The sequence below is a fragment of the Electrophorus electricus genome, chromosome 17, assembly GCF_041902795.1.
Source record: "Electrophorus electricus isolate QZ-2024a chromosome 17, ASM4190279v1, whole genome shotgun sequence".
NCBI lineage: Eukaryota > Metazoa > Chordata > Actinopteri > Gymnotiformes > Gymnotidae > Electrophorus > Electrophorus electricus.
The window spans coordinates 1282137-1299117 of NC_137513.1; the positions used below are offsets into that span (position 1 = coordinate 1282137).

The following is a 16981-nucleotide window of genomic DNA, read 5'->3' on the forward strand; positions in this document are numbered from 1 at the left end:
TGACTGACAATGTTCAGAGTTTCTTGTTCTGCATGTTGGCATTGCTACTACAGCAATGTAGTGAATGAAATAGCTGATGTCAGCGGGCTGTACCTTGCTTTGTGAGCACTTCCCTCAGAGCAGGCGTTAGCATCTCCCTCTCCTCCTCCTCTTCCTCAGTCTTCCTTACTCCATTGAGCTTCGCCAGCCTTCCCCCCAGAGAGGCCTCTTCTGGTTTCTGCAGCACAAAACACAGCCTGTCTTGACGTCGCCCAACCCCGCCTGGCCACGGATGACATTTGCTTTAACTAACACATGTGCAGCTCTCATGATAAACATGGGTCCATAACTGACACGCAATAATGAAGCGGTAGGTACAATTTTACTGCGGTTATACACAAACAATCCCATGACTCTTACCTGCACTTTTCATGCATTATTAATGGATAAGGTGTATTGCTAAAAAAAAAAAAAAAAAAAGCTGCTGCAGATTGAAATGGTACCTAATAATGAATTAAAGGGAGAAAGGTGGAGAAAGTACACAGTGAAAACCTCTGAAACCTTTCCATGCTAACCCATTAAACCTGCTTCCAAGAGCAGACTGCCGTGTTCCTCCAATTAATTAATCCAGCTAAAAACAGCGTGTATTTGACCGTGCATTTCAATTTATTCTACAACCTACAAACTCTCTCAGCCTGTAAATCACCTGCACTAGTAACACTATAACAAGAACAGTTTCCTGAACATTAGTCAACAATGACAGCTTGAATACATTTATTTGTGAATCATAAAGACAGCAAAAGGGATTTGGCCAAAAATCTCTCTGTGAACAGTGAAGCAGCTCTGGATACCAATCACCCAAATCCATGAGAGGTGAACGTGGGGGCCTGCTGGTCAGTCTGATGAAATACATTCCTCCACAATGACACGTGCATCTTCAAGCTAGCAGGACAGCACAGAAATGCAATTTTTTTTTCTAAACCTTACATGAAGTAAAATAAATGGTACTCTCACCACTTCTCTGCAAGCAAAGTCTTGGCTCATCGTGCTTATCTTCTACACAACACAGAGGATACAGGAGGTGTCAGGTGCCCGGTCTCCATGGCTGGACATACCAGGCAGAGCCACAGGCACGCAGATGTCTGATGAGCTCTCTAAAACACGTTCTGTCACTAGATAAATAAGCTCTTACTGTGTGCTGAAAAAACAGTGAATCCCTAGAAAGAGCCACAGATCATTTTAACAGCTCTAGCTCCTGTGTGAACTGGCCACTAAACGGCAGAGTTCCGGGCAGAAGACTTGTTCCACATGCATCACCAGCCAAGCAGTATATATGAAGAAATAGGGATCTCCAAAAGAAGACTTTAAGGCCTCTTCACACTGCATTACTTCAACCTGATATGCTGTGTCTCCCTTTACATTTAAGTAGGTAATTGCCCATGTCATCTTCTCTCTCAGAACCAACTGAGGTGCAGGTGCTACCCACATTGACTTGTCCTCCTGTTCTCTCTCCTGCCACAACAATGATCTGCTAGAGTGCACACAATCTCCCTGGAGGACCATGAAACAGGCTGAGCTCTGGCTGCTATACTAGCAAACCAGTAGCCCATGACCCTTCCCTGAGCTCTGTCGTGCTGTGCTGACACATACTGTACAGGCAGCCAGACTGTGAGCCGTCAGTTAGGAAGCCCCCCGCGGTCTCCCGGCCTCTGGGTGGCGGCTGACAGCAGCGCCGCAGCGCTTCTTGCCTCAGGTCTGTCATGGCGAGCGACAGTGGCACATGGGCGGTGGCCTACGACAGGCCAGTCCTGGGGGGCTGGCAGACCCGGACTGACGGACACCCCGAAACCCACCCACCCACCCCCAAGCTGGCCAATACACCACCTTGCTGGCATACCGCCAACCAAGCCATTCACGCGCCAAGAGACGACGGTGTGCTTCAGAGTTTAACCCACGGATGAGTCAGGCGAACCCTAAAGATGAACCAGCATTCCCCACTCATTGCCTGGGTTCACACTCACAATTACACCATTTAGCAGATTCACAGCCTTTTGGCTTCAATGACTGGTCACCATCCAAGCACCTTTTATTTATTTATTTTTTCAAAAGGTTGAAAATGACTGCACAGAGAAACCTTTTTAGAACCAACAGCTGCCACAGTCAGTCAGTACCACTGAAAATGTGATTAATTTTAAGTGACTCAGGCAATGTCCTTATCTGTTGTCTACTTACTGTGAATGTGAAAGACCTCCTAGCACCGTGAATGGGCTCTGCTCTGAAAAATGGATACCAAATTAGTATTGGCTAGGAGCCTGCTATGGACAAGAGCTTGATTTCTTCCCCACACACAGCATAACAAAACATTCGCCACAATCCAGATCCGTCCTGTGTGGTCAAAAGCAGGACAAGAGCATGGTCCATTTGTATCAGAAGTAAGAAGCTGGATATCGGTATAAGAAATTGGATACAGCATCAGTCACCCTTTGTCAGTGTGAGATGTAGGCAAAAACTTGGATCAGCACTTTGGCTTTGTGAAGCCTGACAAACAACAGAACCACTGTGTCGCTACAGAGAGGGAGAAAGAACAAAACCTAAAAATAGAATTATGAACAAGTACCGTGCAAAAATCAATTAATAGTGTCCTGAGGAAGACCTGAGGGATGGGGCCACTCTACAGACCGGCTCTGCAAGCTTAAATTAAGGCGCAATAGATACCTGAGCTTTCAGATGATGATCTTGTGTCAGGACCAAAACTACTCAGGAATCTAACCAAATAAACGAAACCATTACACTGCAGCGACTGTATTAGCTATGTGGTAAAAGAAGAGTTGGTTTGGTCAAAGCTGTAATTAACTATGGCTTGTAACTGGACACGTGCCAGCCATTGCCCACTCAACCCTAACAGGTCAAAACTGAAGACCAATTCAAATTCCTTGGGAAAAAACCATTTTACATTGTCGGGAACTATTGTTTGGTTCCATTGCCTTTGAGAAACCAATAACAACAACAAAAACACAAGCACATCAACAATGCTGCTCTATCCACTAGAGAGACAAAACTATGAAAGACAAACTCACCATATCAATGACAACCTGAACAGTATCGTTCACATCACAACATGAAAACATTACTGTAGAAACGGAGACTTGCAAAAGGGATTTTTTTCTGGTGAGCTTCTGATCATTTATTACAATCAAAGGCAAGATGGCATTGCGTTATTGCACGGAAGGAAAAAAAAAAAATCAAAGAAGCCTCATCACATATCAAAGGAATTTCATGACTTCATAAATGTGAGAGAACATGAAATACTTTTTAAAAATGCATTATAAATCATGTCAGAAATCTGAAATGTTGAATCTTGCATATTATAACAATGACAAACTTCTTTATTAAACCACTCACAGTAATGTGCAAGTTTAAATTCCAAGCATTTAAGGCAGCTTTTCATCAAAGCACTTGGAACACAGGATTACGACAAGACAAAGCCATCTTATCAGTCAACGAGACCGTGCGTCTCTCCCAAAACAGTGCTTCAAGCCATCGCATTACTCACTGGGCCCCTGAACCTCAGATCAAACGCCCATCCTGAAAGGAAAGGGGATACTCACAGTTCTGTCTCTCAGTGTGTGTTACATATGAGTGTGAGGTGTGAGCGTGCGTGTGTGTGTGTGGGGGGGGGGGGGGGAGATTTCTCTCTGCTCCCTTCTCATGAATCACTCCTCCACACAGGCTTGCACAGTGGGCGTTGGTGATCACAGTTCACAGTTACGTAAATCCTTTCTGCGCCTGCTAAAGCTGCTGTCTACTGTAGCAAACCATCTGCCACCCTGTCTCCTTCAATGGAGCCGCTGTTTCTATGCAGCCATTCGCTCATTCCGAAACAGCCCCTGCCCAGTTATTAGCCCCGCCCACCATCACTACTGTCCTGCTAGTAGCCCCTTCCACCAGTTCCTCTCCAGATATTAGCCCCACCCACCATAGCATCTCTCCAGACACTAGCACCCCCCCCCCCCCCCCGAACTGCTGGTCCTATATTGTCATTAGCCTCTCCCACCATAATCCCTTCCAGCCATTAGCACCTAGGTCTGGGGGCAGGACAGAGCAGAAACCTAAATGCTTTAAACAACTCATTAAAACTCCACTAGTGTGAAAGAATTCCTCTAGAAAGAGAAATGGTAATTACACATTAATGCAACAGAAAACATTAACAGTTCATTTTCACATCTTTTACCACATTATGAGTGTTTCCGAAATGATTGTTTAAGTCAACACTACTTTGGATATACGGACATCTGAGAAACACCTTCAGTTTGTCACATCTTCTGAGCAAAATCACATGTAAGTGAACACAGTACTGCAGTTCAAGTCATGTCCACTGCAACACACATGTAGTATGGCCATGTTTACTTACCATCTGCTGGGATGGCACTGAAAACACAAAGGCCGTTATTGAAAACATCACTGGCACGTTTTTAAAATCCTTAACAAGGATTCCTTTTACCCATTTTCCCCTCATCTTTAACGGCTCCATCCTGTCGAGCTGTGACTGCTGTCACGCTGAAACAATGTCAACATCAAACATAGTCCGCATTTACTTAAAGGGTTAAAAAGCACACTGTGCATTGTGTTTGTAGCCTGTGTGCATTCTGGGTGTGGAAACAGATGTGCATTGGTGAGATTTTGGTAGTGAGCTTTGTGCTTTTGCTTGCTCCATTAACATGCACAACACAAAGTGAGCGTTAATAGCTTTGTCAACACGGGATTTGTTTCATTTGGCACAAGAACTGTGTTTGTGGCCACAGTACTTGTTTCATATGACGTTATACATTTCCTTTGGGGTGTAGTTGATGATGAATCACAGGTTACTGGAGTTCCAACAGGCAGACGTTAAGGCCACATTTCTGTCGTGTGCTGTCCCACAGTCATTATCAGCTGATCCACTCCTACGTACACTTTAGTTATTATGCAGTGGGAGTGAACAACTCTGATTATGATACACATTCAAGATGACCCCACTTCTCAACCGAGAACTCTGACATTTCTAAGCAAAAAGATCAAAGAGACAAGTCCACAAATCAGCACAGTCCCACAAAGTGCCACAGGTCTGGTATAAAAAACTTGTTTCTCACTGATGCCCAATAACTTTAAACCTATCTGGGACGTTTACACTGGTGGAGCTGAACAATTTGACAGGAGTTCAGGGACACTGGACATTTTTCAGCAAACGACCTTCTCAGCAACACTGGACAGCTGGAGAAGGGACATGTTGTTGATATGGACATCGTTAACACATCTCCTGAGTCGATCATAAGTCTGCACATTAGCTTCTGGGAGCTTGTCAGTTGTCATACTGGCTGGCACTAAGGGACCAGTGTTATACAACTCCTTGGCAGTTAAGGGGTTAAAAAGTAATCCAAAATTAACCAAGAGCAATCAGATTACTTACTTTCAGATTTCTCCTTTGGATTAGATTATGGATGCATTTGTTAACAGGTAATCAGTCATTTGTAACAGAATACCCACCATACCCTGATTCCAGGCATACAAAAAAGACCCAGGACCCCTTGACTGGATAGCAGATGTTATCAAGCCTCAAAACTTCAGCGCTCTGTGAACTGAGTTTTCATTGCAACCTGTCAGCGCAACAAGTGTCAGGAGGCAACGTTTATAAAGCCTAACTTTTTTCACCTGTATCAGACCTTCTGTTCTTGAGCATCTTGCTTTTTGAATGACAGCTAGAGTTCATTTCTGTGTCAAAGAGATTCATGCTGTAGCACCAACAAGACCACAGCACATGCAATGCTTGCTCCTGACCGCCCAGTAACAAGCGCTTGAATTTCTAATGCACTGATTGCATTGTTCACAAAAGACCACCTGCAAGGTTTCTGGGATCTTTTCAGCAATACATTTCAAAACCATATAAAAACTTCTTCACAAACGCTCTACATTAGTTGCATTCCTGTAGCCTGCACTGCCAACATTACATCTCTCCAAGAAATAAATACAGCGTGAAACACCATTACAGAGAGTAAACAGCACTCGACAATTCAGCAGTGAACCTGCACCAAAGACGGCGCAGAACTGTCAGACAGAGACAGATCTCGAGTCTGAATTTTAAAGACGTTCTTGGCTTTACTTTTCTATTACAACCAAGGAATGCCGAGTAGATAAAGAATGCCTGTTGCTAATTGAGAAACTCCTGCTGGTGTAGAAGAGCTGACCTTGGCTTTTTTAATGTGGTTAATGACGTCGCCGAGGTCCTCCATGTCGATGACGGAGCCCCGAGTCTCCCCCTCCCCTGAAGAGTCTGAATCACTGCTGGACTCAAACAGCTCCTGCAAAGTCAAAGACAAAACTCTCAGGAAGCTACGGTGCTAATGACCCGGATTCACATAAGAAATATGTTTGTACAATAAAGCCTCTACAAGCAATGCACTGTTATCTTCAGAAGCAATATTTGGTTGACCTCAAATTATAAAAGGATGTCTTGTTTGAGGCTGTCTTGGCTGTCTGGAGAGGAAAGGACCTTCAGCAGTCCAGCGGGACACCTGGAAAGGTCAGCTCTGATCCCTTTAGACACACTCACATATCTTTTAAATGAACTGAGCTGAAAGCGTGATGGTTTTACTGCTAGAAGACGACCCCTAGTGGCACACACTGGAATTAGCGCACACTTACAGATGAGGCCTCAGCATATGCAGTAATAAAAGGAAGAAGGCTTTAAGAAAAGACTTAAGCATGTCCGCAGCACTGCAAGCATGTGGAGTTACTCTTAAGACAAACTGCATTTCTCTACTATTTTAAGGGGTCCAATTATTTTTAAAAAGCAAAATGGTGCATTTATTAAAATGCAGTTACTAAATAAGTTTTATTATTTTTGGTGGTAAATTGAGGTGAAAAAAATATCCTGAAACATAAGAGTATAATTTTTTTTTTTTCAAAAAGCATGAAGGAGAAAATGTATAAACAGTACGCACGATGAGGAAAAGGTTCCCCTGTTTGAGCTGATTAAAAGGCACAGAGGGCCCAAGTGCAGCGAGAATGACTCGGAAGTGCTGAAACTGGCACCTCTGCCGGTCGAAACCCATCTACGCCAGCCTGCCATGCACTACACAAAACCCTGCGCGTTGCCATGGCTACGCACACCAACGCGAGAAGCAGCTTGCCTCCGAGCTGTGGCCCTCCGGAGGCGAGGCGCCGTCCTCTGCTGCTTCCTCCGGCCGGTTCGTGCTCTTGCAGGAGCCTTTCTTACACTTGCCGCTGCAGGGTCTCCTGCGGCCCTGCGCCAGAGCCTGCAGGCGGCCCACCAGCCTGGTCCGCCACGCCTGGAAGTCAGCCTGCAGACTGCCGTGTCGGCTCGCGGCCACGTCGCAGTCGCCCTCTCCCCTGCTCGTGACTCGTGCCGCACCCAGCATCCACAGCCATTTGTCCACGCTTTTGCCTACCTGCCGTGAGACAACACCACCTGCTGTGAGGGCATTCAAATAAGCAGTTGAATGAAGCTTCTTGTAATGGGCACTGTTACAAACGCCTGAGGAAGAAACCAGGGGAGGGGCTGAGACTCCAAATCCTCCAATGGGATGCATTGGAGAAGAATAAAATGTATATAATTTACATAAAATAAACAACAGAACAGCATTGGATTCATCATAGTAACCGAGTACATAAACGTGCATAATTTTATGCTGCAACAGGAGGAGGTTCTCACCGTATTGTAATGGCCAGCATAGACAGAGTTCCCCAGGCCAAAGACAGCATATCTCATCCCTTTCAAGTAGGTGTTGCCATACCGAAAGTCAGTGGATGCTTCCTCCAGCCATTTACAGAACCAGTCAGCGCTCTCGGGGGGCTTGCCATCAGTGTATGTAGCCACAAGGAACACGCAGATCCTTTTACTAGTGCACTGGAGAGAGACAAGAAGTGCCATTTCAAACATAACATGGTGACTAGAGCTCGACTAAACCTCAACCAAAAACCAGCTAAGGGAGGGTTATTTTTCGTCCTATGTAGTGTGAGGCAAACCCGCTCTCCTGAGCGTGCCCAGACTGCCTGCAAGGCACCGAGTTCAATATGCTGCCTATTACACATCACATCAAGACCAATGGTAAGCCCATGACCATGTGTCAAAAATTCTCATCATGAAACCACAACAAGTCCTGTAGTACAGATGATAATTACCACATTTACTGCTGCACTGGCAAGCAATTTCCCCAGCTGACAGTGAGCAGCATTTCACACTGGTAACGTCTCTGAGAATGATTCACTACTCAGTGCTGAGTGAATGCGTAATCGACAAGCAGAAGACTGCTTCCCACATGAGCACATCTCCTCAATGTCTCTCAAAACCTTCCCCAAGAGCTCCTGAAGACCAGAGCAGTAAAAACACTGTGCAGCTGCCACTGTTGGGCCCCTGAGCAAGGCCCTTAACCCTCAATTGCTCAAGTTGTACTCAGTCATAATTGTAAGCTGCTTTGGATAAAGGCGTTAGCTAAATACCGTAAATGTAAATGTTGTGAAGGGGTCAGGTCACTTTCTCCAAGTGTGGAGTGTTTGCAGTAATTCAAGTTAACAGCGTCGTTCATCTAAGAGTATATGACGTAACAGCAAACTATAAACACATGAAGTGCTGGTCCTCACAGACTAAAATCAAGGAATGCTTAGAGATGACTACTTACTGACATGTACAATTTTAAAGAATCCTAAAATAAACTGATGCTGACTGACACAGTCATATAAACAAGTCAATACACATAAAAGGAATCGTGACAACTCACCTCATCAGATATTCTGTCCTCTGGATCATAATCTTTCATGTCAATCACTTCAGACTGGAAACCCAGATTTTGGACATCGTCGGCAAGCTCTCTGGCAAAGCCCTGAGCAGTGACATTCAAGTTGGTTACTTTTCAACTCAGTTCAACCCATCACTAAAATAGGCACTACAAGAGTTGTGCAGCAAAAGTCCAATATGCACAATTTTCCTCTTAGCCCAAATATAGACCATCAGCAGATATGTTTGGTGTCCAAATTCTGCCTCTTCCGTTTAGCACTCAAGGCTAACGTAGCTATTGTCCATTCATGAAGCTTCACAAACCATATAAGGGAGTGTACTTGAATTTTCATACAAACTTGAATTGACATGTAAACCAAGAACACGTGATCATTTCAGCATGTTTTTTTGCATGATGCCAAATGGTATTCGTAAGTACGCCTTACTGGTTAGCTACATTATACTCAGTTTTAGTACGCAACAAAAAGGAAGACAATTATGGACTCCACATTTGGGGTAAAGAAAATAAATGTGTAAATTTAATTCTAGTCTTGTGTAAAAAACAAGCTCTAGACGGGCCAATGAACACATGCACTAATACACCCGATTGAAATCACCATGTACATGTCTGGAAATGGATATGACTATCTAAAGTACTACTCCCACGAGAAGCAAACACGAGTGTTTAAGAACAAGTTCAGGAGAACTAATCTAAAGAAAACACGGTTACACTCCCCGATATCACACGAAAGTAGGACAGGTGGTCTTTATCACAACAGGCGTCTGCCATGCCGCTGGTCTACTGGGGCACATCTGACAAGTTTAATCAATTCTATGAGTGTAAGTTTGAATACATATTGCACATTATGGGCCCTGAATTCTTTACTAGTAGCCAAGGCTGTAATAATGGGTTTAATTAGAAAGTATACTACAAACCTTTGCTGTTCCTGTCTGCGATCCATAGAATATCCTTAGTCCTACAACACTGACGACTTTCTCTTTCTCTGAAATTTTCTTTTTTCCAGATTTGTAAAGCCAGGAATCTACAGGTTTGACAGGCTTCCTCTGTAAAAATAATCATACAAATCTTTGTATAAGAAAACATGCCTATCTGAATGGAGATTATTAGCATTTACCATTCATTGTGCAAGCACTGCATATCCAAATGCCACCAAACAACAAAGCTATGTGGCGTCTTCTGGGCAAACACCTGCTGCGTTCGTCACTTGGCTTAATTTAACAAGCACGAAGCTGACGATACGACAGTAGTGTATTGTAGATACGGTGTTAAACAAAATACATTTATACCTTTTTCCAGGTCATGTTTATTGTGAGCCATAATCCGATAACAACAGCTGCAACAGTGTACACGCAGAGTCTGTTCTGCCACACGGCTAAAAGGCAGTCTTCGGCATAGCCCCAAGCACTTTCCCACGTCCCTGCAAAACAGTTCAGAGCAGGTCAAGTCCTCCAGGGACTCCCGAGCCAGTGCAGACGGATAAGCTGAGCTAAACTAAGATAGCCTGGCTGTCGTTACAGTGGAGCTCTTCGCTACTTTTGCCAGTGTTTCAGACAACCAAGCATAACGTTAGCTAGCTAAATATAACCCTAGTGACATTCGGCTGGCTAGCTAAGCACAGGACATCGCTCGTACGCCAAGTATTGCTAGTAACCCATTACCTAAAGCACAGTTTATTTAGCCACTTCACCACACACTTCAAACGTAGCTTAGCTAGGCTAGCTAACAGTTAGCCAACAAATGTAACTCAGCTAGGCTAACGTTAGCTCCGAACTAGTTCAGCTTCTGAAAGAGGACACGAATCTCCACTAAGGCTAAACGTATCCGAAATCTGAACCTTATATCCTCACTCGTCTGCTCCGTAACGTTATTCGTGACTCCGTTATTGCAGCGCTGCGGCGGCGCGCGAGGTCTCGTGCTAGCTGGCTGGCGCGCGAGTTAGCAGAAAGCGCGATAACACAAGCTAGCTGAGAGCACTCACCTGACATTTCAGACGTAGCGAAAAGATAAAAAGACTTTTAGAATAAAAATAATTCTCTGCGGATAATCATCACACTTATTACAACTACAAATAAAGAATACCAACTTTGTAGCTCGACACAAGCAGCTGACTAACTTAGCTCAGTTCATAAACGAAACGCACAGAAAAGGACGCTGCCATGTTGCTTTTGACGGTGGAATTATGGGAAATGGGCATTCCAGGTCTGTGATTGGTCGAGTCACAGTAAACAGTAAACAGTAAACAGTGCACTCTATTAAGAGTAACTACATTTACCTGTACTAATGTTATACTATATGTGTGTTTTTATTTTAGTAGTACATACAGGTGGTTATACCTACAGCTATTGTCACATTCCTAAGATACAGTAACAGTATCTTAGATACTCTACAGTAATTCCTAGTTTAATAAGATGAAAACTACCTTTAAACAATTTCAGCAAACCTCAAATCAGATGTAATTTGTTAATAATCAAGGGAAACCTCTAATATTAATATTACCATTTAAGAATAAATTATATATGAGCATATAATATTTACAAATAATAATATTCAATATAATAAAACATTTAAAATACATATCACCTTACTTATTATCATTTATTCCATTTAAGAGTAATTGTTTCAAACATAAAATAAACCATTTGGTTATATAACACACATTTCACTTTAAATGTAACTAACTTATTACAATTCAATTGTATTTTTAACAAATGTTTGTTCACTTTTCCATTGAGGGAGGGGAACAATAGCTGAACTGGATGTAAGCAGTACACCACCTGTGGTAAGTGTGGACCTAGTATGTTTAAATATCCTCTCACATATTACAAGACTGCTTATTTCCAGTGTAATACTATAAATAGCATTCCAGTGTAATACTATAAATAGCATTACACCTCTTCTGCACATTTGCTTATTCCACATCATCCTGTTAATATGGCAGAGAGGAGCATTTCCTAACTTCATGCGCAACTTTAAATTATGCATTATGGATATTACATTAGCAGGCATCCAGTTCAGCGACTCTTACTCCGGTTCAGGCTCGTGTTTTTCAGCTTATGTCGGACCACTGCGATCGTAGTGAAAAAATTGCCCATGAATAAAACAAGGAAGCTAAGCCCACATACAGAAACCTAGAAGAGAAAAGATGAGATGGGTTCAGTAATAAAACGTCTGTTGTTGTTTGTTTGTTTGTTTTGGAGGGGTTCAAGTAATTTTCCTGTTTACTCGATGAGGAACAGGAACACCCAACTCTTGTCCTAGAAGACCAGAATTCTGCATTGTTCAACGTTCTTGCTCTAACATGTAGTCAACCTGATAAATATGAGTCAAATTACATGTGCCAAAACAGGTAGATGAAGAGGGAAATTCACACCGATGTGCTGGAGCAGGCACTACTGGACGGAGGCAATACGTTTTTCACTTACATTACAAAAGAAGCATTGCCAGTCTGCTAAGATGTCTATTTGTGTTCAATCCTGTACTATTAAATATACAAATGTCACCTACTGTCATCGACTGGTCTCATGGAACTGGCATTTTAAATGATCATAGGGTGGACACAATGGAAACAACTGACCTGCCACTCTTTACATCCAGGAACAGGAGCCATACTGAGCAGGTAGATGCTGCTATAAAGCTGCCAGAACTGAAAGTCAGGCAACAGTGGCATTTAGTTTCATACAGTACTGAATGACACAAAGCTACATAAACACTGATTAAGGGACAATTTTCCTCATGCAAATCAAAGCGTATTCCTCATCTTCTTCACCTTTTCAAGCCATATAATTTATTCTGGGAAACTATGACAGTTTCTTCTGTCATAAACGTCTACTTACTCTATGAGAGAAAGACACTCACGTGACCAAAGAACAGGAAAGGCAATAGAAACGTGAGACCCCGCCACATCCATGACTGGAACCCCTCTGCAAAGCAGATGAATTCATCACTGTATTCAGAGAACAATGACCTTAAAGCTTTATTAATTGAGTCTACATATGCCACCACAAGGACAGATAATTATGGGCATTTTGAAAAGAATAATATGCCCTATTGACAAAAGACCTACTGAATTCCTTCATTACCTACGGTCAAATCCATGTTGTGTCTCTCCCCTAGTGCTCGGAGTCTGTAAAGACATCCACTCTGATAGTAGTACTGCAGGAACTGCACAAAGCCTGCAGGAGCCGGAAGGACACAACTCACTTCACGTCTGCAGAATCATTTCTAGAAGGTCAGTGCTGACATGAATGTGCTGGCCACTTACTTTGGTACAAGCAAAAAGAAAGAAACTGTCTCCTGAACATCTGGTACAATTCACCATCGGGCCTGTGGAAGAAAATTACACAGCGTCTCAGGAGTCTCTCAATCTAACCATAGTACATGGAAATTAGAGGACTACTATAGCTACGGTCTAAGAGATGAATAGTTATGCTTTATCAATATGAAGTACATGGAAATGCAATAACAGTCGTGTGTCTGGACAACATAAGCAGTCAGATGCTACACAGAGGTAGGCTATAACATGAATAATTGTTTAAGTTACTTACCAAGTCAGTATGACCCCAGAAAGAAAAGCTGAGATGTAGTGATGAGCTACCCACCAGCCTTTGATCCTGAAACAACCATGAGCAACATTGGACTGTTCTTTCGATTGCTGCTGCTGATAACCAGTTTAAAGTAAAATCTTCAATTGATTGTTGGTAGAGCCTTTGACCCAACAACACTGTAGCATTTCCATAAGCTCCAGGTGACTAACTGACCTGGACCCGTTATTGATGAGAATGCTCTCACGGACTGTTAAAGTGCAGTAGTACCAGACCAGAAGGAAGTTCATGAGTGCGTCCACAAATCTACATGACACAAAGCAACAAGCCCAGTGGAACTGACATGAATGGTCCACATGTTTAGACTAAGTAAGGATTATTTGAGGATCTTTCAGGAATGCAGGCTGACCTGTAGGTGACGAAAAAGCGACACGTGAAAGCCAGCAAAAGCAGGATTACAGTCACGCACAGCTTGAATTTCTCATACTCATCTTTGTAGGCAGCCCTGCGGTACAGTGACAGGGAAGACAGAATGCTTCAATTCTTCATGCAACTTTATGACGTAAAGGATCATGGGCATTTTTGTATTTTCAAACAGTCCACAGGAGGCTACATTTGAATTTCACAGATCAGTGCATATCTGCAACTGATACCTCCCCACCCCTCCCGACAGTACCAATAAATGTTACCCAGCTGACATTGGAAATCCTTCTGCCTACTGTCCAAACTCAGGTAATACAGAAATCCTTTCCAAACCAGGGTTCCTTTGCCTTTTACCCACAATACCCTTGCACTTCTTTGGTCATTGTTTACTCATTATTGAGCTGTTTGTGAGATGGATCATGTTTCTTTCTTTTTTTTATAAGCAAGTAAAGTGCTAACCTGCAGAGGACAGCAAGGCTCCAGGACTGAAGCATTAGCCTAGATGTCTTACATCCATAATGGCTACGTGCCGGGAAAAAGGAATGATTTAGATGATGCTTACTTTAATCGTTTGCTTAGAAGATTGACATTCACATTCCCGAGGACGAGGCAGAGATATATCCTTTAGGAGAGAGGGATTAAAGAGGAGACGGAATTCACAGCACCCCATAAACCATGCATTTTGTGAAGACAGTCGTATGACTAGCTGATAATACCACATTACCCATTTTTCTTTGGAAGGAAAGCCTCCATCTGAGAGAGGATACTTTGTCTCTCCTGGATATGTTCTTTTATCTCTTCCACATGCTTTGTTTCTTCTTCTGCTAACCCTTTGCTGCAAATGTAATTTTAAAAAAAACATTTTAATTGAGATTAAACCATTAGCAAAGCAGGAAGAGTTGAACTTTGACACTTATTCACTCCTCACGTCTTCAGAGACTGCAAGAAGTCCTTCAGACTCTTCCGCTGATGAGCAATGGTGGCAGAGATGCAACTCTGCATCTCAGAGACCTCATGGAGATTCTGCATGTAACGCTGATGGTTCTCCTGAGGACAACTGCTATGAGTGTTTATACTGAATGTTACAGGCAAACTCCTATAGATTGTTTTTTTTTTTTTAAGAGAATGTTGTTATTTGGATTCTGTGTTCTGGTTGACAAAGCTTGAAGTCTTACCTGAATCACTTGGAACTCTTTCTGGTGACTCTCCCATTCTTGAAGGGCTTCTGTTAGTGTAGCTGTCATTTGCATCTTTTTCAGAGCAGAAAGTTGATGCGGTTGAAGTAAATGCTGCAGATAAATCCCAAATCAACGCTAGTTTCCTAAAGAGCTTTTTGACAAAACAGCACAACTGAAGACAACAGATTGGAATGGACTTTTTATGACTGATGGTGAACTTTGACAGCTGCAACTCTGCCAACCTTTGACACGCTTGTGTCTGGAATATATTACACATTGTTATAATAATGGTTTTACAAGTATGATCTTAAATTATAATACTGAAGGTAAATCCAAGCACGATCCAAAGTGAGTGGTTTTAACCATTATTAATTGTAGAATCTACTAAAGTTATGGCATGTACTGTGCAGCTTCTGTCTGAGTGAAGCCACCACTCCAGTAATACACCTTGGTTAAACAATACATTAATCTATGTCATTACTTATGTAAAAGACAACAATAAAACCCAGACAGCTATAAAATCCAAGTGAAGAAACTGGAGTCTCTTCTTGTCTGTTGGGCAAGATTTTTGCAAACCTTCAGAGGAAAAAGCTTCTACTTTTGATCAATTTGTGGGGGGCTACCCTTCCCAAGCATTGACTTGTGTCTTTGTTATGAAAGGCTGGTTAGATAATATATGAAATTGTGCAAGAATATGTGCTGAAGTTTACATTGGTTAGTGGTTATCTAAAGAACTTCTCATGGGTGGAGAGGTCTGTGCTAATAGTGTGATCAGCTGGTTGCTCTCCCTTCTCAGAACATTCTGTCTGACTATGTCATTACATCATCTAACCCAAATAAAAAAGGCATCATGTTTTTGTTCTTGCAGATGTCTGATAGAATGAAATTATCTTTGCGAGAGGAAGTATCCTTCTCCTCAGTGACTCTACTACACATATACTTCACAATATGTACTTTACAAATACTTCACATATTGTGCCTCTGGGCCTTAACCACTTTCTTAGCCTACAAAGAGTCTTTGTGGTAACTGCTGAGGAGGTCATAGAGTTCAGACGCAGGTCAGATATGCATCTTCGTACACCACAGCATGGGAGAGCCAAATAGCACCTGGTATCATGTACAGCTTTCCTTTTGCTAACCAGCCAGCCGAGTCCAAGCAGGGGATCATCTTTTCCCCTCTGAGATATAGATGGGAAAAGGTTTCCCAGAGCTTTGAATCACTAGAGCGCTGTGTGTTTGTCTCTGACTTTGTTGACTCATTTGCCTCAACAGAAGTAACAAGATTGTCACTTTTCTGGTGCTCTACAAATCTACACAACTTGGAACGCTTGCTGGATGTCTGTCTGTTTACAGTGAAATTATATTACTCTACACTGTTTTAGGTTACTGTCATTTCATGACATACAAGCCTGCTCATTTTGTTATACAAAAAAGGTGCTGATACTTTGCAAGGGTGATACGAATGCACACACACGAGGGAGAGGATCCAAATGCAAGAGGTTTTATTGAAGAACAGGGCAGGTTAGAGGAGTCAGGCAGGTCCTCGTAGTCAATCTGGAAGGTGTCCAGGCGTCAGGCAGGAGACGAGGTTTGAAACACAGGCGGGATTTGGAAACCAGGAAGACAAATACGTACCTGGAATTCTCGGTATGCAACATGGAAAGGCAATACTTCACAAAGAGAGTACCAAGGAAGGGAGCTTAAATAGGGAGCAGTAATGAGGAGAATGGTAATCAGGTGTGTGATTAGTATGAGACCAGGGACGCGTGGCAGTGTCTCAGTGTTCCTAACAAAGCGTATTACAGGAATGTTCTTTATAGTTTCTTAATTTTATAAGGTTATACACCCTGTGTGTAACCTTATTGTTAAAGAGGTGTGTTCAAAAGCAATACGTTCTTTAAAATGCACTTATGTTGCATCTGTGGCTGTACAGTATTCATCTTTTTGTAAAAGTGGATGGATCTTTTTTGTGTCATATGAGCCTATAATGCTAGAAAAGGTTAGTGCTGAGAAACCTACCAGCTCCTACTGCAGTCAGCTATCAGCCATCATCTCTGCACAAACCAAA

General features: G+C 42.6%; 2 protein-coding genes across 2 annotated transcripts in view; both read right to left on the bottom strand.

Moving 5' to 3' along the window:
• The window catches only part of tyw1 (tRNA-yW synthesizing protein 1 homolog (S. cerevisiae)), a 44324-nt gene extending 33378 nt beyond the window's left edge, over window positions 1-10946 (bottom strand). The window contains exons 1-8 of the mRNA XM_035534245.2: window positions 10750-10946; window positions 10058-10188; window positions 9686-9814; window positions 8754-8855; window positions 7688-7882; window positions 7146-7424; window positions 6201-6314; window positions 94-217 (exon numbers count right to left, since the gene is read on the bottom strand). Coding sequence (XP_035390138.2) covers window positions 94-217; window positions 6201-6314; window positions 7146-7424; window positions 7688-7882; window positions 8754-8855; window positions 9686-9814; window positions 10058-10188; window positions 10750-10756 — 1081 coding nt within the window. The 5' untranslated portion in view covers window positions 10757-10946. The remainder of the gene's footprint in view (window positions 1-93; window positions 218-6200; window positions 6315-7145; window positions 7425-7687; window positions 7883-8753; window positions 8856-9685; window positions 9815-10057; window positions 10189-10749) is intronic.
• Window positions 10947-11415: 469 nt separating this feature from the next.
• On the bottom strand, window positions 11416-14979 carry tmem120ab (transmembrane protein 120Ab). The gene is made up of 12 exons (XM_081700219.1): window positions 14911-14979; window positions 14664-14782; window positions 14460-14576; window positions 14298-14357; window positions 13722-13817; window positions 13529-13618; window positions 13316-13381; window positions 13033-13094; window positions 12851-12943; window positions 12627-12691; window positions 12346-12414; window positions 11416-11899 (listed from the first exon to the last, which is right to left on the bottom strand). The coding sequence occupies exons 1-12, from the start codon at window positions 14977-14979 to the stop codon at window positions 11783-11785; spliced, it is 1023 nt and encodes a 340-aa protein (XP_081556345.1). The 3' UTR covers window positions 11416-11782.
• Between the last annotated feature and the right edge of the window lie 2002 nt (window positions 14980-16981).

What these genes read in the sequence shown, in the direction of transcription:
- tmem120ab (XM_081700219.1), bottom strand. Translation starts at nt 14,979, where the DNA reads ATGACAGCTACACTAACAGAAGCCCTTCAAGAATGGGAGAGTCACCAG. An exon ending in TTCCTTCCAAAGAAAAATGG is followed by an intron (nt 14,358 to 14,459) that starts GTAATGTGGTAT and finishes TCTCTCCTAAAG; the next exon opens with GATATATCTCTGCCTCGTCC. An exon ending in TTCTTTTTGCTTGTACCAAA is followed by an intron (nt 12,944 to 13,032) that starts GTAAGTGGCCAG and finishes CGGCTCCTGCAG; the next exon opens with GCTTTGTGCAGTTCCTGCAG.